The sequence below is a fragment of the Aspergillus caelatus genome (genome assembly GCF_009193585.1).
Source record: "Aspergillus caelatus strain CBS 763.97 unplaced genomic scaffold BDV27scaffold_262, whole genome shotgun sequence".
Lineage (NCBI taxonomy): Eukaryota > Fungi > Ascomycota > Eurotiomycetes > Eurotiales > Aspergillaceae > Aspergillus > Aspergillus caelatus.
The window spans coordinates 18596-39946 of NW_022475525.1; the positions used below are offsets into that span (position 1 = coordinate 18596).

General features: G+C 48.0%; 6 protein-coding genes across 6 annotated transcripts; 3 read left to right on the top strand and 3 right to left on the bottom strand.

Moving 5' to 3' along the window:
* Nucleotides 1–704: 704 nt before the first annotated feature.
* On the bottom strand, nt 705–2903 carry BDV27DRAFT_54098 (uncharacterized protein). Its single transcript, XM_032076890.1, has 2 exons — nt 2374–2903; nt 705–1642 (listed from the first exon to the last, which is right to left on the bottom strand). Exons 1-2 carry the CDS (start codon nt 2636–2638, stop codon nt 1077–1079), a joined length of 831 nt encoding a protein of 276 aa, XP_031922536.1. The 5' UTR covers nt 2639–2903; the 3' UTR covers nt 705–1076.
* Nucleotides 2904–7448: 4545 nt separating this feature from the next.
* On the top strand, nt 7449–10699 carry BDV27DRAFT_54127 (transcription factor domain-containing protein). Its single transcript, XM_032076891.1, has 6 exons — nt 7449–7686; nt 7745–7878; nt 7950–8317; nt 8386–9058; nt 9125–9676; nt 9733–10699. The coding sequence occupies exons 1-6, from the start codon at nt 7558–7560 to the stop codon at nt 10559–10561; spliced, it is 2685 nt and encodes an 894-aa protein (XP_031922537.1). The 5' UTR covers nt 7449–7557; the 3' UTR covers nt 10562–10699.
* Nucleotides 10700–11046: 347 nt separating this feature from the next.
* BDV27DRAFT_136089 (uncharacterized protein) lies at nt 11047–11806 on the top strand. Its single transcript, XM_032068682.1, has 2 exons — nt 11047–11143; nt 11204–11806. Exon 2 carries the CDS (start codon nt 11275–11277, stop codon nt 11596–11598), a length of 324 nt encoding a protein of 107 aa, XP_031922538.1. The 5' UTR covers nt 11047–11143; nt 11204–11274; the 3' UTR covers nt 11599–11806.
* Nucleotides 11807–11812: 6 nt separating this feature from the next.
* BDV27DRAFT_54147 (kinetochore-microtubule binding complex subunit SPC105) lies at nt 11813–16990 on the bottom strand. The gene is made up of 5 exons (XM_032076892.1): nt 16632–16990; nt 16208–16559; nt 13501–16151; nt 12824–13445; nt 11813–12772 (listed from the first exon to the last, which is right to left on the bottom strand). Exons 1-5 carry the CDS (start codon nt 16872–16874, stop codon nt 11997–11999), a joined length of 4644 nt encoding a protein of 1547 aa, XP_031922539.1. The 5' UTR covers nt 16875–16990; the 3' UTR covers nt 11813–11996.
* Nucleotides 16991–17242: 252 nt separating this feature from the next.
* Nucleotides 17243–18878, top strand: BDV27DRAFT_136094 (40S ribosomal protein uS17). Its single transcript, XM_032068683.1, has 3 exons — nt 17243–17517; nt 17797–18035; nt 18188–18878. Exons 1-3 carry the CDS (start codon nt 17343–17345, stop codon nt 18254–18256), a joined length of 483 nt encoding a protein of 160 aa, XP_031922540.1. The 5' UTR covers nt 17243–17342; the 3' UTR covers nt 18257–18878.
* BDV27DRAFT_168555 (uncharacterized protein) lies at nt 18363–20004 on the bottom strand (the record flags this gene model as incomplete). The annotated part of the gene is made up of 2 exons (XM_032074804.1): nt 18363–19711; nt 19746–20004. The coding sequence occupies 2 exons, from the start codon at nt 20002–20004 to the stop codon at nt 18873–18875; spliced, it is 1098 nt and encodes a 365-aa protein (XP_031922541.1). The 3' UTR covers nt 18363–18872.
* Between the last annotated feature and the right edge of the window lie 1347 nt (nt 20005–21351).

Sequence of the window (21351 nt, forward strand, 5' to 3'; positions counted from 1 at the left end):
TTCAGTTCCTCGAGGGGGCATCTCTGCTCCCTGAGATTCATTTCGTTTCTTTTCAAAGACTTACATGGCGGCCTGTGGATTATAGTAGAGTACAGTACCTTCTTTTCTGATTAGGATTATTGTCCAATGGGGTGGAAAGCTGAAGCCTGATATGCATATAATAGTAGTCACTATTCAAAAGGTAATAGTAGTATCCAGTACTCCGTAGTAAGCGCCAAGACAGAACAGCCGTAGCCCAACAAAGAAAAAGAGCAAGACAACATCGCAGCCTGACAAGCTCCGAGTCCCTCGCGAATGTATGTTCAAGAAAGGCTCCCCATATATATATCTCATGTCACAAAAGCAAACCTCCCCGGATGTGCCCGGATTCTCTATGTGTGTGTGTGTGATTCATACATCCTGTATACCTTTCGCCTGCAATCTATACGCGGAGCGGGCTTAGGATAAACTCTGGATGAAAGAAAATTGAACGCCATCAGTTGATTCTCAGCTCTAGTACCTATCAGAGGTTTAAGCTGAGCTACTGCAGGCACGGTAGGATCATATGTTGCAGGTCCAACGTGTGATAGGGGTTTGCCAAATTCAACCCCGATAATAACTGAACCCCATCCTTATACTCCAATTGTGGGTGACAGGGCGAAGGAGACCCTGACTCTGATCCGTGAGGACACATGAAAATCGTAGACCGGACCCCCAACTTGCCTGCAAGATTCACCGAACATAACTAATGAGAAAAAACAAACAGGAGGGTGAACAAGAAAAAAGAGATAGGAACAGAAGAACCAAACAACCTAAAAAATGATAGCATATCCCAGGTCTCGCACTCGCACTCGCACACAGCAAAACACAAATGATCAAAGGTCATTACATCGTCAAGTGCCTCCATCATAGGACGGATAACCAGCCCAGACAAAGATAGAGGATATGAAGACAGATGCGAAAAAGAGAAGCTAGAACCAACGCCCAAAACATGAGCATGTAGTAATATCAGAAGGGAGGAGGGGATGGGGAGGGATAGAAGGAAAAACTGAAGATACATAAGGCAACAGGAAAACAAGACTTCTTCGTTTTAGTCTCTAGTTATCGGTGCCCACACCCTTCTTTTTTGGCTGGATGTGTTTTTGGCCGTTTCCGCCACTATTGCCTTTTTGGTTCAAGGCTATGCTATCTTCCGGTGGTGGTGGCATGCGACTACTCGTCGCTTCGTGTTTCTCAGTCAAGAGATTCTTCAGCCATCGATTTTCCATCTCCAGCTGGGCCACGCGGGCCTCGAGAGTAGCGTTCTTTTCAGTCGTCTCTCGGACTGTCCGTTCTAGCGTCTGTTCACGCTGCTTCTTTTTCATGCGAAACCGGGCGCTAGCCGCGGTGTTTCGCCGCCGCCGGTCTTCTTCGGCAGCACGACGAACATGCTCTTCTTGCGAAAGTGCAGAAGCGAGGTGATCACCAGGGATCTGCGTGCTGTACTTGGTGTTGCCGAGTTGACCATTCGGGGGTGATATGGATGATGAGACGTCCGAGGGAGTTAGAGCCCCCGGGGCATGACCCAGATCATCAGGTCCATAAGAGATTGGAGGGTAGATCGGGTGAGCTGGATATGAGATCATTTGGTCGGGGAGGGAGTAGTTGATGTGCTTATCAGCTGCTGGGAATAGATGTAAGTAACGGGATGGACAGTTTCTAGACAGCAACGCTGCAAGCATGAATCTAGCCAAGGTGATAAGACAGAAAGAAGGAGCAAGTGTTATCATACGAGGGAAGCTCCAAAGGGAACATGAGACCCCTGAAGGGAAGCTTTAGATGAACAGAGGGAGATGCGTGGCTAAGGGTCCGGCAACAACCAACGACAAGGTTACCGACGTTGTCATTGGTGTGATGGATTGCGTGCTCGTCTCCGTGATCAACCAGGCATGCGGGTGCAAATGAGAGAACAACCAAAGGGGTATAAGAAAATCGGCAAATTAGAAGACAGAGAAAAGAGGGGTGGGGGGAACAGGCAAACACAATAGAGAGACAGATGAAGCAAAAGATACATGAGCCCAGAGTTAAACCTCGACTTTACCAGGTTGTGGGCAACATAGTATGGAATGATCCACGAGAGTTGGAAAGCAAGGCAACAATGACAGCCAAGATTAACAATTGCAAACAAACTAAGGGCACAACAAACAAGAAGAAGCTTTTCCCCGGAAAAAGGGAAAGAAGGTATTTAGTTGGAGACGCATGAGATCAGCTTTGACAACGATCCGAGTGCACCTCAGCAATAGCTCTACCATTTCCACCTAATGCCGCAAAGACCACAAAATTGAGACACGAACCAGGGATCGAGCAGATGGCGCAAACAATGCAACGTTGAGAGTCATAAAAGCTCAGACTTACCATGATAGGGATACCCTCTCACATCGATCGGATTCCGTTCATCCTCGATGCTATCGTAGGAACTGACGGAAATACCGCCCATTCCCTCGGTCTGGTCGTAATCCATACTGAGGTTCTGAAAAGGAGCCAAGCCGGCCGAGTCTGCGTCGAAAGAGTAATGTCGACTCTTTGCCAGGGCAGGATCGTGTCGGGAGAGTAAGAAGTTGAAATTCTCAAGCCTATCGAGGCTTGACGCTGTCTGACGAGCGATGTGCTCATCTGACATATTGGCTGCGCGATGGGTTTTTAGAGGTTTTAGAGCTGCGTCCGTTCTGGTAATGGCCTCGTTTTGGTCTTTGCCTCTTTAATTTAAGTTTCTGGTAATTTTTCTTTTTTTTCTTTTTTCTTCTTCTGAATTACCTCTTGCGCCCACCTAATTTAATTTAATACTTTTCTTTTTTCTTTTTTCTTGCTTCCTTTCTTGAGAGGAGCAGGAACCAGACTGGAGGGCGATGGCGCCAGAACAAGCTTGAACCAGAGAAGAAAGTCAAACCCCAGATTGGCTTAAAGAGGGGGGGAAAGCTCGGAATTGGTCCAGGAATGCACGAATCTCACAGGTCCAAGGTTGTATGACTTGTCGCAAAGATATCTGTTCTGCGATCACTGCATCGCAAGTCGCATAGCGCGGGAGGTGACCAGCCACGTACGCAAGAGCACGAGTAAAAATAATATTAGAACAATAATTATAATAGTGACAACAACAACAATAACGGCTCGCGACGGGGATGAACAAAGTCGGTAATAAACCTCGTACGAATGGAGACGATAGAAGCCGGATGGGGGTTCGGGAGGGGGGTCACAGAAGGAGCGAAAAAGAACCACACCAAAAAGACCAATATCACCAACGCAGAGACATGGACGATTGATGGAGCACCAGCCGGGGGGCAAGCAGCTGGCGTAGCAGCAGCGAGCAATTGGAACAAGGCAAGAGAGCTGATCGTCTCACGCCCGTCCAAGCTAGTGGATGATCTGATAGAATGGAGAAATGTCGTGATCGCACGCTCTGGTTCGCCAGTTGCAGCCTCGGGAATAAGTGTATGGTAATTTTAATTTTACCGCTTTCTCAGCGGAACGGCGGGAACTGTTGTATTTTTGGGGGGGTGGGAGGAAAAAGGTCGGAGGTGTAGTAACGGATTAAAGGGAAAACATAGAAAGGGGGGAGGGGGAAGGGGGGATATGGGTGATAGATATAAAGTAAAAGAAAAAAAAAAAAAAAGAAGAACAAAGAGTTCAACGTCCAGTAGAACATGATATTTGTCCCATTGAGGGGGTAAGTATATCATGATCAAGTGTGTGGATTTCCTTCTCCGCCCATCAATAAGGGGACGGGAAGGGGAGGAAAATTACGTGCACATGCTGTTCATCCATACGACGTTGCAACGTAAGTGTCGTCAAGTACAGTTAGTGTATGGGAAGATACTGTTAAAATATGGATATCTGAGTGGATCAGGAAAGTTACAGGTACTTCTGATGTACTGGAGATAGAATTGTGATTGGCATAATTGCCAAGTACTCAAGTACCTAACCATGCAGTGACGGCCCATCCATACGGTAAAGTAAATTAAATCCGAGTGCGTGTCAGTAATCTCCATCTCCATGGCTTCTTTCAATCTATCCTATCCCTTAGTCCATAACCAGACTCCACTTCGGGGAAAAAGGAACCTCTGTTCCAGACTTCTAGTCCTAAGCAAAGATGGTTTCATACCAATTCTTGAGCAAATCACACCCATACCTTACGCGTTCCTAAATGACGCGGGCCGTCTTCTAAACTTCGTCCAGATTTATGACCTTACGAGGCAAGCAGCAAAGCTTGGCATTTCTCGACCTCCTGAGTTCTGAATCCTATTATTATTCCATTGTCCTTTGCTGGCGGCTTTCCCCGCGCTCCACGGCGGAAAGAAACAGTCCCTCCCCTTGTCCAGTTCCGTGGTACTTTTTCCAAAGGGAAGGATTGATCGTCAACATCAACCAACACAGCTCTTCCGATACGTAACATGATCCGAGAAGCAGAGACGTGGGGAAAGAAAACAACAAATGTCTCGTGGAATTGACCTACTGACCTCGGGACATATATGGAGTACCATACAGTACAACCTCTACGCCCAGCTATCTATACTGAGGAGTGTCATGATTATGTGATCCACAGTAAGCCAGGGGTCTCCGGTCTCAACGATACCTACAAGTCCACCCACCGTCAATTAGGTTCACTACTAATCACTCTGGTGTAGTTTCACACACAAAGCCGGCCCTCTAGTGTTAGACTCCACCCTGACTTCATGGTGTGGCAATTTGAGCGGCATATTCACCATTTCTGTGCTTAGTATACAAGATAAGATCCGCACGGTGAAGTCCGCAGTCTACCGATGAGTCTTTCTTTTTGCGAGGCGCAATCTCCGTCATGTGCATAGGGCAATTTCCTTATATGAATGCTATCGACATCTGCATCTGGAACGATCTAGGACAGCTCATCTGTTGTCTCCAGGATCTGGTTGAAGGAAGCCGAGGTCGGTCTTGGTGCTTTTACTCCTGAACTACTGATCTATACTACGTATTCAGTGAAAAAGCCTTCATCCGGATGGCCTTCGTATATTCGAAGCGCACATACTCGCCACTCGCATCTATTGGGGGCGGGAATGGCTAATTGACAATTTTCGACATGTGCGGGTACCTAGGGTTAAAGCCTGAGCAATATCTTTGTTAGCGCGGTACCTCCATGCGGTCTGGGCATAAGCCACGGCTCTCCAGTTCCAAACTTACAAGCCAATGCATATTCGCAATCGTATATAACTTTCCTAGACCTCGTGGTGCTGTAGTGCGACTGGATCACAATACCGGTCAAAAACTACCGGGACTGCGTACCATTCTAACAAAAAGTGGCTTGTAGAAACGATGCACCCGCGTGGATCTAGTTCATGCGCCTTGATCCACCAGATCACTGAATGTATTTCGTCAATTTCTCACTATCTTTCGACATGTCCTCCGTAAAGAATGGCGTGATTTAGTCCTCTGGCGGATTGCGTGAGAGGCAGCCTTGGAATCCAGGCAGTCCAAAGCAAGGGCAGTCGTGACCCTAAATCCTTGTCCCCACTACCAACACGTCTTGAGACTCTCGAATTACCCTCGAGGTAAGGCATTTGGCCCTGACAGCCCTCAGTCGTTATCCGTGCAGATGCGTACTCCGTAGATTCCCGTTTACTTTCGTCACCTGAAAGCTGCATTCTACCAGTGTTCGCCTTCATGCCGGAGAAAATTTAGGACTGTTTCATTTGGCTATGAGATCGACAGCTTGGAACCAACTTGTGTCGACACTAAGAATATTTTAATGCGCCACACTAACGGAAGAGACAAGTTTTTTGACAGAATAGCAGAGACAAGGGATAAGCAGTCGCTCTATCCTGTTCCGCGCTGAGAACATATCTCCCAGAAAGACTGAGGATGCAACTCTACAGTCGCAAGATATTCTACAGGTGCAGTATACTCATTCGCGATCTACTTGACTTGGGATTTATATCTCATACACTGACAACTCTGGGTATTTGTCGCTTTCTAGCCCCCTTTAGCAATCACACCCAAGGTCATTGCACGGTCAACAGTTTCTCCAAAGATCATTGTTTTAGCACTCCGAAAATTTCTGCCACACTGGCCGACCTTCGATATCAATTGTTCGAGTCACAAGAAAACAGGCTCTACAAGAACTGTTCAGTTGCCACTCAAGGTAGCGTTGTGCCCGAGAGGAGGATAAAGCCTTTGATTGAATCGCGGTCCATCTCGGGAGCAATCTAGTTCAATAGCTCAGCTTCTACTCCCCGGACAAAGGAATCAATGTATCGTTGTGGAGATGCTAAGTTAAAGACTAAATTGCGGACAGAAGCTCAATCCCTCGAAACTGCCATCGTCAGAATAACCGTCTTTCTGACGAGTACCCACGGACTCGCTTTATAGCTATCACAGATTCCCGACAAACCACTGAATGACCATCGCTAGCACAGTGCTGGGCCCTTCTAGCCATTGGTGACAAACTATTTCAAGAAAAGGCAATATTCGTATGCAAACACATATGGGGTGTCATCAGGGGTAGACTCCAACAACATTTACGTGGTCATAGTGGGCACATCTGATGGATTGAAGCTGAGCGAAACAATGTGATATACGGATTCGGACAAGGGTTCTGCAGCTTCCGGGCCGACTAAAGCATGGCACTAAGACTCACGAAGACTACTCTTCGCTGTAAGTATAACATGGTGGCTTTTGATCCTCAGCTCAACAGCGGGCTTCTAAGAATCAAACAAAAGGCCAAGTGCCTCTATACGTTTACGCGGAAGGACCACTAGTAATGAAGGAATAGTCGCACCTCAGGTTATGTACTCACAAGGGTGGTCTAGCCGCTAACTACCAGCTCCTCGACAGAGATAAATAGGTGCACTGCGACCACTTGCGCCTTGTAGTGGTGATTCTATCATCAAAGCGTTCTAGACATTCAGACCCTTTTGATATCAAGAAATATGGTGGGCCCGGATCGGATGTGCTAAGCGCCGATTCCCGAGACATAAAATGGGAAAAGGAACATCAACTTGAACATTAATAATGGCGCTTCAACCCGCACCAGAAAAAGAAACCAGAGTGTAAGAAAAAAAAAAATTCATTCTCGTTTCTGGATTTTACTTCCTTCTTGTCTATATGATCCCTTTCGATGTATATATATACCAACCATATATGATATTCGTGCAGCCATACCTGGTCCATTCATCTTGACGGATAAGCGGCAAAAGCTTCCAACAGAGAACCAAATGGGGCCGTCAGGTTAAGATCCAAGCTGTGTGGCCCTATCATTTGCCCGCTTTCCCCGTCTGCTCCTCCACGTCCTCCGGCCTTGTCCAACTTTGGTGGGATCCAACTGATACTGACCGTCAAATCCCCGCGGTTCATCTTCTCTAACTTCTATTTTTATGCTTTCCCATCATCCTAAATATCATATCCTCAACCCTAACATAACGTCGGGTCTACCAACATTACGGTCTTGGTAGTGGACCGGTGCCAAATCCACTCCGCGGGTTTCTAGCCAACACATGATCTGGTGAAACCGGGGCACGGGCCCGGTCTACTTACGCTTCCTGTGGTTCAACTGTTTGATCTAGTAAAAGAAATATGCAAAACCCAGCACGCGATGCTGGGATTATGCCATCTTGGGGAGTGCTGGACAACCCTTCCGTTGCCCGACAGGGTATGCGATTAAGCAACGGCCATGGTCTTGCAAATCGAAGACGTAACCCATTGGTAAGAACCATTCCTTTGTGCCCGCCACAAGGTGCATTAGTTGAGTTCGTCTTGACAGGCGTGTGAGATGTGTTATAAGAAGAAAGTCAAATGCGAAGTTGAGGGCTCCAACACGGCCTGTATTCAATGTATGCGTCGTAACATAACGTGCAAATTCACCACAAGGAAAGAGAAGAGAGATAATCTGAAAAGGTATTGGCATATCACTGCAACTCTCACTACAGCTATTCAAGGGCCTGTTTTCGCTAAATGGTCTCTTCCAGAACGAACTATGTGAAAAGCTTAGAAGAACGTTTGAGGAAGACTGAGTCTTTACTCCGCGCTGCAGGTCTTCTAGACGACGAAGATATTAGCCAACTTGATTCCGGTGGTGAAGATGGTAACGACAACTCTGAGGACGAAAGCGATATTGATCATGCACAAAACGAACCTTGCGGTCCGAGGGGCCGTGATTGCAGTATGCTAACATCGAAAGACTCAATACATGTTGCAAACGAAGAGTCGAACCCCACGTCTGGCTCAGGTCTGTCGAGTAAGCCTGCCGGGCGGAGCCAGAAGCTACCTTGGGATAGTACCCTACACCAGCCACCCCTCTTCCGCTATGACCCTAGAGAGGACTCTCGATACTATGGTACGTCAGGCAATATTATACCCCTTATGTTGTTCCTCTAGGGCACTTGTTGGTTGACTAAATACCAGGACGATCTTCATTCTTGTCCATTTTATCTCGAGATGGGATTGAGTGGATTAAGAGTAAGACAGGAGACTCTAGGTTTCTTACCCTACTACTTGAGGACAAGGACCACGACAGCCCCTGGGATCACTGGCGGCCAGATGTATTCCATGACGTGTTTTCGTCTACAGTCTTTAAGCCCTTGCCTCCGAGAGCAGAAGTTTTCTCCTTATTAAAGGATTATTTTCGCACAGTGAACCGGTTATTTCCACTGTACCATGAGGCGACATTTATGCAGTTGGTTGAATGGCAATATACGCAACAGACGTGTGATGATGCTGCCCGTTGGGCCAGCATCAATATTATCCTCTCTTTAGCTTACGAATATCGATTTTCCAACTGTCAGAAGTCGGAGAAAGACAGGGAGAAAGCCTGGCTTTATTACAAAAATGCTATGTCGGTCTTTGCGGAGTTGACATTACGGAGGACCGATATTTTGAGCGTGCAGGCCCTTATTGGCATGGCCTTATTTCTTCGAGGAAATTCGGGTACTCAGTCAGCATCACCTATCATAACAGCAGCCATACGGGCCTGTCAACGAATGGGGCTCCATCGTGACGTTCCCAGATCCCATCTTTCCCAGGCCGAGCAAGAACAGAGGAAGAGGGTATTCTGGGTTGCCTATATCCTTGATCAGAGGTAACGCCCGTTCAATATATAGTATCCTTTTTCGTTTCATCAGAGGCTAACTCACAAATTGTGTAGCGCATGCATACGGACGGGAAGTTCGCCCACCCAGCATCCAGACGATCTTGATATCGGTTTTCCGGAGGTGGATACCGATGATGAGTTTACAATGCACGGCAATGCTTCTTTTTTCCGCCAGATTTGCCACATGACGCTCATAAGAAGCCGGATATATAGCAAGCTTTATGCTGTTAAGGCTCTGCAGAAAATGTCTCCCAAAGAAATCTACGAAATTGTCCGGGAGCTCCGAGAGGAACTTGAGGAATGGCATCAGGCAAGCCCTTTCACCCAACAATCGAAGCCGAGAGGAGCAAGTGAGGATTTCCTGGTGGGATTTGCTACTGCTGGCTTGCAGTTTGGCTATTTTAATTCTATGATCATGATCCATCGTCTGCCCTTGACTATTCATTTTGCCTATGTGCGGCATTCTACAATTAACGTCAAATGGGACGTTGATCACAAAACTATCTTCAACGAGTCGACTAAGGCGAGCTCAATCTGTGTTCAGGCTGCCCGGGACACATTGAAGCTTGTGAATAACCTTCCATGGGGGGACATAGCATGGATCTGGTGAGTTGTTGAAATTTCGAGATATCAATTTGGACCTGCCGCTAATACAGCCGTAGGTCTCTGTTGTATTATATTTTCCTGGCAGTTACCATACTATTCACTTATATCCTACGCGACAGTCAACACCCCAACGCCAGAGAAGATTTGCAGCATCTAAGCATGGCAGCGACCTTCTTCGCAACGCTCATACCCGGCGACGGGCCGTGCAATTACGCCAAGTTCATGACTAAGATGTGTGCTAACTTCGAGCGAGTAGCCCGGGCTGTCGTTGAGCGAGAACAAAAGGCACTCAAATCAAGCGACAGACATCACCAGCCCGTAGCATCATCGGTCACCGTCCAAGAACAGAATGAAAGGAGCTCCCCATCCAGGGAGCAAGCATCCCATTCGTCTTCTACCGGTCATGTTGACATTCCTCAACTCGAAGGTCTCCCACGTATAAACTCGTCGGGCTATGTTGTTCCTGAAAGTCCTAGCGCTGCCTCAGAAAACACCCCCACTGGGGACCAACCCACTGTGAACGATCCGCTCCTAGGCGGGTACCCAGTGAGCCAGCCCCATGAGAGCACAAGTGCAACCATCCAGCAGAGCTATCAGTATCCAATGGATGACACTTTCCCGGCTTCTATGGCCGACAACATACAGCAGCCAGAATTGTGGCAAATTCCAATGACGGCTGATTGGGAGTTTGGCAGTCAGTTTCTGAGTCTTTTCGGTCCACAATTCTTTGATCAAGGGGGTAGCGATGTCATGTCGGCAATGGCTGGGATGACAGCACCACCAATGCCTTCGGCGCCAATGAACATGGGGTTCAACTGCGAGGATTCTGATAATCCAGAGGACTATCCTGCGTGGATGCCCCGGGGATTTATGAACCTCTTCTAATCAATCGACCAGCGGAGGACCGAACATTTGTGAGCCGACCCCTCGACATGCGGTTCCAGCGACGTCTTACGTTTATATATCCCTGCTTTAGTATTTGACCTGGGATGCCCATTGATAATGAGCCATAAGCAATATGACGGATATAATCCTCTGTCTGTATCCTAATGAATTGACGATAACACCGGTCACTCCATTCTAAAATCACGATAGCAGCATATTCTCAATACCCATTGGATGTATCAAAATGAAGAACAGTTACCACAGTCCATAACCTTCTAGCGAGTAGAAACCGTCCAAAACACGATCTTACAGAATAAAAGACAAAAGAATATCAAGACACCCGGTCTAGATCCTACACAATCAGGCCGCCGCCAAAAATAAGCGCTAGACGTCGATCTCAATGACGTAGGTGTGTGTCCTTTGTATATATTTTCATAACTTGTCACATGTCTATACACACCTCCATTAAGTTCTTCCATCACAAAGAACGAGTCATCTCATCTCATCTTCTACTCAACCAACACATACCAACCGCCAATACATAACCATTCACAAATAAACCCCCACCCAACTCCATTCTGTGTATGCTCAATCTACTCTCAAATCTCAAACCACCCTCCCTCCTTCGCTCATCACTTCCAGTTTCACCAACAATCCAAACCCAAACAACTAATAGACACCACCCTGTCACATTCAGCCCGAGAGGAACAAGGATGACTACCTCATCCAATACAAAAACTTACACCTACACCCGCTACCCACCCAGCATCTCCCCCTCAATCCCACGCCTAGACACAGAAGAAGACATCAAGAAGGCCGTGCTCGCCAACCCCGAAACCACCTTCGACGATACGATCGACACCACCGGCGGCTGGTACCAGAAAGAGATGGGGGGGAAGGTGTTGGCCATTGTGTCGGATCAGATGTGTGAGGAGCTGGATGCGAGGCGGGATCATGCTGAGGCGTGGGTGAAGGAGAATGAGAGAAGGGAGGCGGCGGGGGAGCCGCCCTTGGAGCCTGTTTGTTGGAGGAGGTAGGGTATGAAGAAGGCAGAAAGGGGAAGGCACTTGGGGATGATAGTGGTTGTTAGTTTTTTACGGTGTTGGGTGGGTATGAAGGAGAACTCGTTGAGTTTCCTGGATTGGTTTGGTTGTATGGTGATCATATATATGCTTCGGCGTTGATGAAGATTATATGTCGTTGCTGAAGGTTAAATGACGCATGAAAGACTGAAAGATTGTGATTCTCATATACTTGTAAATGTATCCACATATCATATCCATGTACAAACCCGTTCCCACCGAAGATATTTACCCATCCAGAACCCATGGTAAACTCCCAAGCCTTGCACTCAAACACCGTCACCCTACTCGCGCGCAAAAGAAATAAAGCCAAACCCGACGATCCTGAAGACGCCATATGCCGTTGCTCATAATTAAAATACTGTCCCGGTAAGTGTTTGAACTGCCTTGCTCCAAATACCGTTTCCGAGGTCGCGCCCGGGCTTCTCCCCGAGCTCCTTACGAAGAAGTTTTCGCATTTCATCCTCAGACATGCCGGAGCTATTTTTAGTTCCAAATCCATAGACCTTACTGGCAATCACATCGGTCTCGAATGCTAGAACACCAACACCACCAGAGTTTCCTTTTTGCACACGTGTCTTGACAGCAAAGTCAACATCGACTCTTCTGGCTCCTGTACTCTTTGCTTTTGAGGATCCCTTTCCAGATGATAGTTCGAGCAGAGTGCATCTCGCCCTGAGGGAGGGTTTTGCATCAATCTCGGAGAACTTGAGCTTGGTAGCACCGCAGAATCCCAGCATACGGGCTTCCTCTTCGAGATTGAGCACAAGATCCCACGCTTGCGCCACAAAATGGAGCATCTGCTTTGGAGCCGTTTTAAACTGTGGGATGATTGCAAGCTCATTTTGAAGAGACTTCAAGACTAACAACCCTATCGGCGAGAGCGTATAGGAATGGGCTATAGAGTTTGTTCTGCCTTGAGGGCTGTGTTTCAACTCAATCGGCATTTTCTCGTTAGTAGCAGGATGTTGGCTGTTGCCATTATCAATAAAGAATGCCCCCGGGTGGAACGAAAGTTGGAGCTGATTGCGATAAGACATCGTCACCAATGGACCTGCTGGGGAAGTGGAAGGGGAAGTGGCCGAGATGATAGACCATCCTGTCTGACATTCCACCTTATGGACGGATTCTATCGAGAGTTAGCTCTCGTCTCAGCCATATATGTAAAGAAGGCACTTACCCTTCAACTCACTAATCTCCTTGGCACTCCAGCCCCGACATTCCTCCTTAATCCGTTCCGCCTCTTGGATTTGGCCCAAGTATTCCGCTTTAAGCTCCGCTCCGGCTTCGATAATGTTTGTCTTTTCCTGGGCTTCGACTTGTAGTTCTTCAAGTAGCTTTTTCTTTGATGCAATCTCCTCCTCAATGCTAGAGAGTTTCCCGCGCGCATCACGGAGTTCATCCTGGTCGCAACTCTCAATCTCGTCCGCCAACTGCTGCAGAGATGTAGCCTTTTCCTCAAGTGATGAATGTTTCTCGACAAGCGCGGGCACCACACCGCTAAGGAGTGTCTCATGCTTCGACAAAAGTTCATCATCACTTCTCATTTCTTCAACGTGGTGATTAAGCCCGTCTTTCAGACCCTCGAGGAGCTTCATCCGCCACTCATACCAAGTAGCTTTGCTAAGAAGCCTAGCGTGAGTTTTTACGTTTCGAAATTGATTGTCCATTAATAGACGGATATCGGGAGGGGCGGCCATGTATTCTCGGAATAATGGCGGGTTCTCGGCATAGGTCTCCATCTCGATGGACCGGATAACTTGCCTACCTTCTGAGATATAGGACTTCAACTCTCGGCAAGACTAGAGAAAATTAGCAAAACATTGCGAATTGGTCGAGAAGAAAAAAAAAACTGACATGTTGATAAAGCTCTAGCATGGGTACGGTACAGAAGCCAGCAGCGACACAATCGTCAAACTTGGAGGCACTAAACTTTTCGCTAGAAAGTCTGGATCTTCTTTTGGTCGCACTGTCCGGCGCAGTGGTATGTCGACGCTTCGTCGTGGTAAGCTCCATGAAGTGAATGTTGGTCATGTTCAAGAATTCTTGCAACTGGATAGGCTCAACTTCGGGCCCGGATTCTTCCTGGCGATCGAGAGCTTCTTGAGCTGGCTCAGAAGTGGATGTGCCATTGGACGAAGTTGGTTCATCTTCTGTAGGGTTTACCATCACCGAGGAGCCCCTCGGCACCTTCGTAGGGGTTGTGCTAGTCTTTGCCGGGGATCTTTCAATTGATGGGGGGGCAGGGGAACGGCCCAGACGTCCGACTGTTTCGTCTTTTGTCGGTGGTGCGGGGAGTCTGATATTCTTTACAGGGCTAGCCTCACGACCTCTTAGGCGCTTGGGTGTATGGTCAGATTCGTCGTCAGGTAAGTCCAGTTCCATAGGCCGTTTACCAAGTAAGCCCCGCGCCGCACCGACGTGTAAGCTTTTCCGGCCTGCAAGTTTGTTCTTCTTCGGTGTGAGACTTGAAATCATATCCCTCAGGTTTGTAGTCGCATCTCGGTCATTACCTTGCAGCGGTGGGATATGTCCATCCTCGCGGCTTTCTTCTTCTTCGCGCTCACGATCAACCTCCTCTTGAAGCTTCAAAGGATCTTCGAATCGTACACCTTGTTGCCGTTCCTGAGGAACGAATTCAGCACTATCTTCGCCAATAGACCGGCGCTTATCAAGCATAGCAGCTACCTTGGGGGACCCTAGTCCTTCTTTATCAATCCCAAGTCCAGATGATCGCCTCTTGCTTTTCGGTTGCAGAACGAAGAGAGGCGTGGATTCGCCCGTCGCACTGTTTCCGAAAAGGCTTTTACGGGGCGACTTCGATTTATTTGCGGACTCCTGCAGTTCAGGTTGAAAGAGCTTCTTCGGTGACGCGTTTCTAAATCCCTTGGCACTTGATGGCGGAGTTTTTCTAAGCGTTGTAGGACGACCAACTTGCGGTGCCGATTGCTTCGTGGGAGTCAACGAGTTCTCCGACGGGGACATCTTAGGGGTAGTTGAGGTTGGAGTGCTCGAAGGTCCTTGACTCAGACTCTGCCTTGTATGTCGGGATCTGACACTTGCCAAACTAGGACTGCCACTCTCCGAGGTCACTGTAGTAACATGGAAGGGGCCTGGTGACTTCACAGGAGACTGTCGAACGGATTCTTGGAAAGGAGAACTACCGCGCTCAGCGGAATCAAATTCCATTTCCATGTCTTCCTTTGCTTCCTCTTTACCACCGGCTTCGGCCTCCGGTGTTAATATCCTACCCATGGCTGTAGTGACTTCCATCCCTGCAGTCTGATCATCATCATCATTATCATCATCCTCCTCCTCCCCTGGTTCATCTCGCTCCTCATTCGGTGGAAGTATACCACCAACGGCCCCAGTGATCTCCATATCTTCGCCATCTTCTATTACGCCGTCCTCGTTCCATTCGGAGAAGTTCCGTTCGTTGGAGTCTTCCGGAGCAGAAGACCCAGCAGCCCCGTAGTCGTCCTCATCCTCATCTTGGGTGGAAGACTTGCCCAAAAGCCCACCAACTACGGAAGTAAATTCCATTGTCATCTCTTCGTTCTCGTTTGCATTACTATCGGCGCCTGTGGACTCCGCAGGGGAAGTAGGTTGTGCGATGCCTCCAACCACATTTGTGAGCTCCATCGTTTGTTCGCCGTAGTTTGTTTCCTCTCCACTTGACTTGCGACGGATGGCGCTTTGACGACGGCTTGCCGGTTTGGAGATGATCCGGCCAATGGCATTCGTCACTTCCATGCTCATGTCTTCATCTCCGTTGTCACTTGCCGCATCACGGTCTGGGTGGTCCGTTGGATACGCATTCTCTTGATCATGCCGGGCGCTGATGTCTTCCCAGTCAAAGCTTTGTCTCTGTCCTTTCTTAATCCAGGGTTGGAAAGCCCCTGTGATTTCCTGATCGGCAATCTCCATTGACATGTCGCCGTTCTCATCGTCATCGATGCTCTTCGTGCCGGCCTCTCGAGCTGCTTGTCGAAGAGCCTCATTGAGTCGAGCGCTAGAGCTGGTATTCGATTCCTCGGATCGCACCGTCGCAGCTGAGTGAGCAGTTACATCATCTAGGCTCATTGCAGTACTTTCACCGTCAAAACCAGAGATTGAAGAGTTGTCGTCATCCTCCTCGTCGTCATCTCTAGTATCAGCTTGCAGCCCAATATCTTCACTGCCATCTGCAGAGCTGCCGCTGAAGGGGCTAGAGGACATTTGCTGGGAGCCACCCATTCCATCATAAGTTCCGTATTGAGGTCGGTTTGCCAACTGTTGAAGATCTGGGTATTGCACAGGAGAAAATGCTATGTCCGACTCGATTTCGGCGTCCGGGGACAAGGGAGGTTCAGTCTGTCCGGCAGCAGGTGTTGCCTGGTTCTCAGAAGTTAAGGAAGATGCGCGTCGGGTGGAGTTGGAGGTAGACGATGAAGTAGAGTCGTCGGGAATTTCCACTACGTTCCATGTGTGTAATGTTGCCTCCGGAGCGAATGATACTCGGCGGTTTGCTGTGACAAAACTAGTCAGTCCCACATAAACTGCTGAGGGAAAGATAATACCATACCCATAGACTTCCGGCGGGCTTCCCGCTGTTCTAGAATGGCCTTCCGCTCCCGCTCCCGCCTGTTCTTCTCGTCACGCTCTCTAGCAGCGGCCATCTCGTCACGTATTGATGAGGCATTAAAGCTGTCGAATGGGTTGGATTCATTTATAGACCCGGATGGCTGTGCTGGGGTGCCAAGGTCTATCAACATGCCCTCTTTCCCCTGGCTTCCCCCACCTTCATTGTCTTCATGATGCTGTGATCCTCGAGCTGGTGTTCGCCTCCGTGTTTCTTCGAAAGAGGGGATGTTTCGCACTGGCGAAACGGGCACGGTGGGTTTTAGAATAGATTTGAGAGGGAATGCTGTAGTGGACTATAATGCGACGATATTTGCCTTAGTTTGCAAAGGAATCAGAGGATCGTGGGGCTAAGAGAGGGAATATACCTTGCGTCGGTTACCGTTGGAGTTCTGAAGCGCATCTAAACCACCAGGTCCCAAGCTTTTACTGCGGGACTTCTTATCTTTCCCGCCCAGTCTTGCGGAGCCCAGGACCGGTTGACTTGAACTTATGTCTGTAGTTGTATTCTCCTTATCCACTCCAGATGTGAACCTCGATCGGGGTACATGGGCGATCGAGCGACGAGATCGCGGACGGGCAGACCCCGCGGAGTCACTTCTGGATGCCATGAGGCAAGATATAGGGTATCATAGACCAATCCGGATAATTAAAGCTTCTCGATTTCAATTCATCAGTTATTTCACTTGTTTCGAAGCGTTGGAATAATAGACATGGTACAGTTAGCCTTTGGGCCCTCATTGACCACACCAGCATAACGATCCCCCAAAAGTCGCGCGTCTCCCGGGTGCTGCTCATGTGATCGTTCAATGTAAACAAACGTTTCTGTTATCGCGGTTAGTCATCTATTACATAATGCCAATACGATTAGTTAACTAACTAGGTGTTAGGGCTAGTACAGCGTGACTAGCCCGCAACAGGTTTAGCGTCGCAATCGCACACTCCCACACTGAATTATCCGCCATCCCGAATAAATCTTCCTCAACATCGACGTCGACCACCGCAGGCCCCGACACCCCCCTCCGCGACGATACACCCAGCTCGACTTCGCTTCCTCGTCGAACTGAATTCTCGCAACAATGGCGACCGAGTTGACCGTCCAGTCGGAACGTGCGTTCCAGAAGCAGCCTCACATCTTCAACAACCCTAAGACTCTTGCGAAGAGCAAGAAGGTTGGCCAGGGCCGCAGATGGTACAAGGATGTTGGTCTTGGATTCCGTACCCCCAAGACCGCCATTGAGGGCACCTACATCGGTATGCACGGCCTACGGTGAAATCTTGCCGGAAATCTCGAATTTCATATTGGGGAAGAACGACGACTTTCCGGGGTTTGGAGATGAAAGACTGCGCGGGATTATAAAAGTCCAGGATTGCATTTGCGGCACAGATATTGTCGATAGAGGTGGAGAATATTCTGTCACAGTTGGAAAGCCGATATTGCCTTGCTGGTTCTCTGTTATCTTCATCTCCGAACTCCGGAATCGGTTCATAAGTCTCCATCGACTTGATGGATAGATCGCTGATATCAAACAGACAAGAAGTGCCCCTTCACTGGTATGGTCTCCATCCGTGGCCGTATCCTGACCGGCCGTGTTGTCTCCACCAAGATGCACCGTACCATCGTCATCCGCCGTGAATACCTCCACTACGTCCCCAAGTACAACCGTTACGAGAAGAGACACAAGAACCTTGCTGCTCACGTCTCTCCCGCTTTCCGTGTTGAGGAGGGTGACTGGGTTACCGTCGGCCAGTGCCGTCCCCTGTCCAAGACTGTACGTACACAAATGTTCCGGAACCTCCATTTGGCTCCGTCATTCGCGATCACTTACCCTTTTCCATGTGGAGCCTATCTTGCTATGGATCAACCCCTGGATTTGCTTTCCGATTGCCATAGTTGAGTGGAACATTTCTAACACGTCTTTAGGTCCGCTTCAACGTCCTCCGTGTCCTGCCCCGTACCGGCAAGGCCGTCAAGGCTTTCTCCAAGTTCTAAGCGTGTCGATGATGATGGGGGTGTTTCGATTCCAGAGGGTCATCAACCTAGGGCAGCGGCGTGACTGGATATAAGCGAATTAGTTTAACGGGTTGGGATTGTTTCACGATTTCATGTCCCAGGTACCCTTGTGAAGGAAATATCCAATGAAAAAAAGCTTTTTGATACTCCTATGTTAGAATTCCAACTGTATAGCCAACCGGGAAAGGGATTGCCGTTCATGACAGTTCGGGAATGGAGCTTTTTCATGATGCCAATTTAGGTCTTTTTTCATTCATTATTTCTCTTTACACTATTGTCGTTCTCCCCGGGATTCTTCGATTGCTTTTCCTCGTCGCTAAAAGCTAGAGAATTGAGATGCCAGCTGCCCTTGGGAATATAGTACAACTTGCCTCCGTGCCTTGAGCAGCCCAGTTGGTGTGCTACCTACCGACCAATTCTCAGTTCAGCCCCTACCCCAAAACAAGTAAATATGCACCGGCTTCTCCTGTTTTTCTTTCGCCCTTCCACCTTTCTGTTCTCCGTCTGATATTTTGCCTTGTGCATAATCAGATCTTCGGTTATTCGGAGACAAGACGGGATTAGGAACATTAAGCAGGTATTATTAGGTGCAGTATCAATTTAAAATTTGGTTGACTCTCGCTCTGTCACTCGCAAATTGGTCCTCTGCCACTGGTTGATGACGAGACTCTATGAGCTCCGGCTCAGGATTCGCTGAAGTTACGCTCCCGGTGTTGTCATTGATTGTATTTGTATTGAACAAGGTGTCTGAGAAGGCAACCGTTGTGAAGACATCGTCAGTAACCTCATCTTCGGTGCTAGAGTCGTCAATTATAACTTCTTCCCTTGTGCGATCCTTTTGCGCTATCCACCTTCTGTTATGGCCGTCAAAGAGCTCGATAGGTGGCAACGCAGCCCTCGTAGGCAGTCCTACGGGACAAGGCGTGTCAGCTCGTGGATCATCATCACTCTCCTGAACATCACTATCTGGCGATGATTCCCCGTCGGTTACAGTGTCTTCGTCTGAAGATGGCTCGAGCTGATCTAGATCATTTAGGTCCAAGATGGCAGGCAGGGTTGTTCCTGGGTCATGGACCTCAGACAGCGACAAATAACCACTGTTCATTCCTCCGATAAACTCTTGCCAGGAGCCTTTCTTGGTATTCAAACGCCACGAGTACACTATTCCTTGTCCAATTGAATGGAAATATTGCTGAGGCACTTTGAGGCGGGCCAAGAGCTCTCCTATAATCAAGCCAGACTGGTGGTCAAGTTGTCCCAGGCCCTTGGCTAGGACCTGGTGTAATGATCTTCCGGCTTTTTCATATGTTCTAATAACGTCGAGCTGCAGAATGCTCTCAATATGGGGATGCTCACTTGCTACCTGAAGAAGCGAACTGACTTTAAACGATGATATTATGGCAGATTTATGAACCTTTCCCCAGATGAGAAATTCTTCCCCCGCCATTGTATCTTCCTACCTTCAAACCAACCTTGCGGACAAGCTTCTGAGCAGAGTACACTTGGGTCTGTAGCTTTTTCGAGTCAATCATGGTTATTATTGCCCCTTCCTTTTTTTGGATCGCCCTATGGATTGGTGCAAGCATGGACCTGAAGGTTGAGATGAAGGGAGTTGGGACCTCAAATATACTAGCGTGGTTCACGACGTGTTGTTCGAACTCCTTTGTCTCGATATCATTTGGCGCAAAATAATCCAGTTCATCGATGAATAATCCAGCGAGAAACATCTTTGTAGAATTGATTCCTTGGGAATCAATATTTGACCACCGGTACAGAACAGGAGGTATCCAAATCGCGCTTTCCTGCTGTTAGTATTTATGGTAAATTAGTCAAATAACCCTGGGTGGTTATCAAATACTATAATTCCATACCTTCTCAACATCTTCTTTATAGCACCAAAAACATCTCTTTCCACCACCCGTACAGAGACTTAGGTCTTGATAATTGTGCTTATCAATCTCCACCGGGGACCGTACGGCGGCAATATCCACTGCTCTTGCATTTGAGGGTGTAATAGGGCTCTCATCAGCATCCTAATTATACATTAACACCAGGCATGCTCTTCAAGACAAGAACTCACAGGTGTAGACAAAAAATCAACAGGAAGACTCTGCTCCCTGAGCTGGAAGTTTGACGTATCTATATCATCTACTTCTTTCTCAACAAGCGTGATGCCCAACGTCTTCGCACATTCTTGAACCCTCTTAACCATAGGGAGCCAAGTATCACGGTCGTCAAAAGGAGACAGATGTACATGCCCCCAAATAGGATCACCGGACGATTTCAGATCAGCCCACTGGGAATGCATTGTACCTATAGAAATGCCTTCCGTGAGTCCACATTTAATCAGCTCCGGCTTGAAGGCATGGTTGAAGATTTCTCTGAATACTCTCTTGTCTCTACAGAAAAACTTATAGAGACAGCAAAGAAAGATTCTTTGCCTAGTACTCCATCGGTTCCTGGGTGTCTTCAGTGTATGATCGATAGCCTGTATGTCCATCTTGATTCTAGAAGACAGAGAGATCCTGTAGAGTATTGTGAAGAGACAAAATAAGTTCCTTTTCTCTGATTTTTTGCCGCCTGGAATAATGGGGGCTCAATGGACTGTGAGTAGACAAATGATGTGCATGAAAAAAGATTAAATAGACTCTTGGTCTCTCTTAGATGAGCGGATTGACGAACGAGGGTACTTGGACTGCAGAGAAATGACCGGCCAGAATAATACCAAATTGGTTGAGAAACGAGATCAGAGGAGAAATGGGATATGAGGAGGAGTGAGGTAGAGTGTTATTACTTTGAAGTCAATGCTGTACTGGAAATACTATCAAAATAAACCCCTAGCACGGTACACAGTTCCTACTTGCTTCTCTTACGAAACACATTTTCTTTTGAGTTAGTTTCGTGTTGGGCATTGAAACAGGAGCGTTGTCAAGGTTAGTGTTACTACCGAGGGAGTATATGGTTAGAAAGTGTTGGAGAGTAATGAGCAAACCAGCTACTATTGCTACAGCTGAGTACATCCGGGTCTATACATGACTGCATGATTGTGTTGGGATAGGGTCGGATATAGAGCA

What these genes read in the sequence shown, in the direction of transcription:
- BDV27DRAFT_54147 (XM_032076892.1), bottom strand. Translation starts at nt 16,874, where the DNA reads ATGGCATCCAGAAGTGACTCCGCGGGGTCTGCCCGTCCGCGATCTCGT. An exon ending in AGCCCGCCGGAAGTCTATGG is followed by an intron (nt 16,152 to 16,207) that starts GTATGGTATTAT and finishes GTTTTGTCACAG; the next exon opens with CAAACCGCCGAGTATCATTC. An exon ending in TGCTAGAGCTTTATCAACAT is followed by an intron (nt 13,446 to 13,500) that starts GTCAGTTTTTTT and finishes AATTTTCTCTAG; the next exon opens with TCTTGCCGAGAGTTGAAGTC.
- BDV27DRAFT_54098 (XM_032076890.1), bottom strand. Translation starts at nt 2,638, where the DNA reads ATGTCAGATGAGCACATCGCTCGTCAGACAGCGTCAAGCCTCGATAGG. An exon ending in GAGAGGGTATCCCTATCATG is followed by an intron (nt 1,643 to 2,373) that starts GTAAGTCTGAGC and finishes ATCTATTCCCAG; the next exon opens with CAGCTGATAAGCACATCAAC.
- BDV27DRAFT_54127 (XM_032076891.1), top strand. Translation starts at nt 7,558, where the DNA reads ATGCAAAACCCAGCACGCGATGCTGGGATTATGCCATCTTGGGGAGTG. An exon ending in AAGAGAGATAATCTGAAAAG is followed by an intron (nt 7,879 to 7,949) that starts GTATTGGCATAT and finishes GGTCTCTTCCAG; the next exon opens with AACGAACTATGTGAAAAGCT. An exon ending in GCCTATATCCTTGATCAGAG is followed by an intron (nt 9,059 to 9,124) that starts GTAACGCCCGTT and finishes CAAATTGTGTAG; the next exon opens with CGCATGCATACGGACGGGAA.
- BDV27DRAFT_136094 (XM_032068683.1), top strand. Translation starts at nt 17,343, where the DNA reads ATGGCGACCGAGTTGACCGTCCAGTCGGAACGTGCGTTCCAGAAGCAG. An exon ending in CATTGAGGGCACCTACATCG is followed by an intron (nt 17,518 to 17,796) that starts GTATGCACGGCC and finishes GATATCAAACAG; the next exon opens with ACAAGAAGTGCCCCTTCACT. An exon ending in GCCGTCCCCTGTCCAAGACT is followed by an intron (nt 18,036 to 18,187) that starts GTACGTACACAA and finishes ACACGTCTTTAG; the next exon opens with GTCCGCTTCAACGTCCTCCG.
- BDV27DRAFT_136089 (XM_032068682.1), top strand. Translation starts at nt 11,275, where the DNA reads ATGACTACCTCATCCAATACAAAAACTTACACCTACACCCGCTACCCA.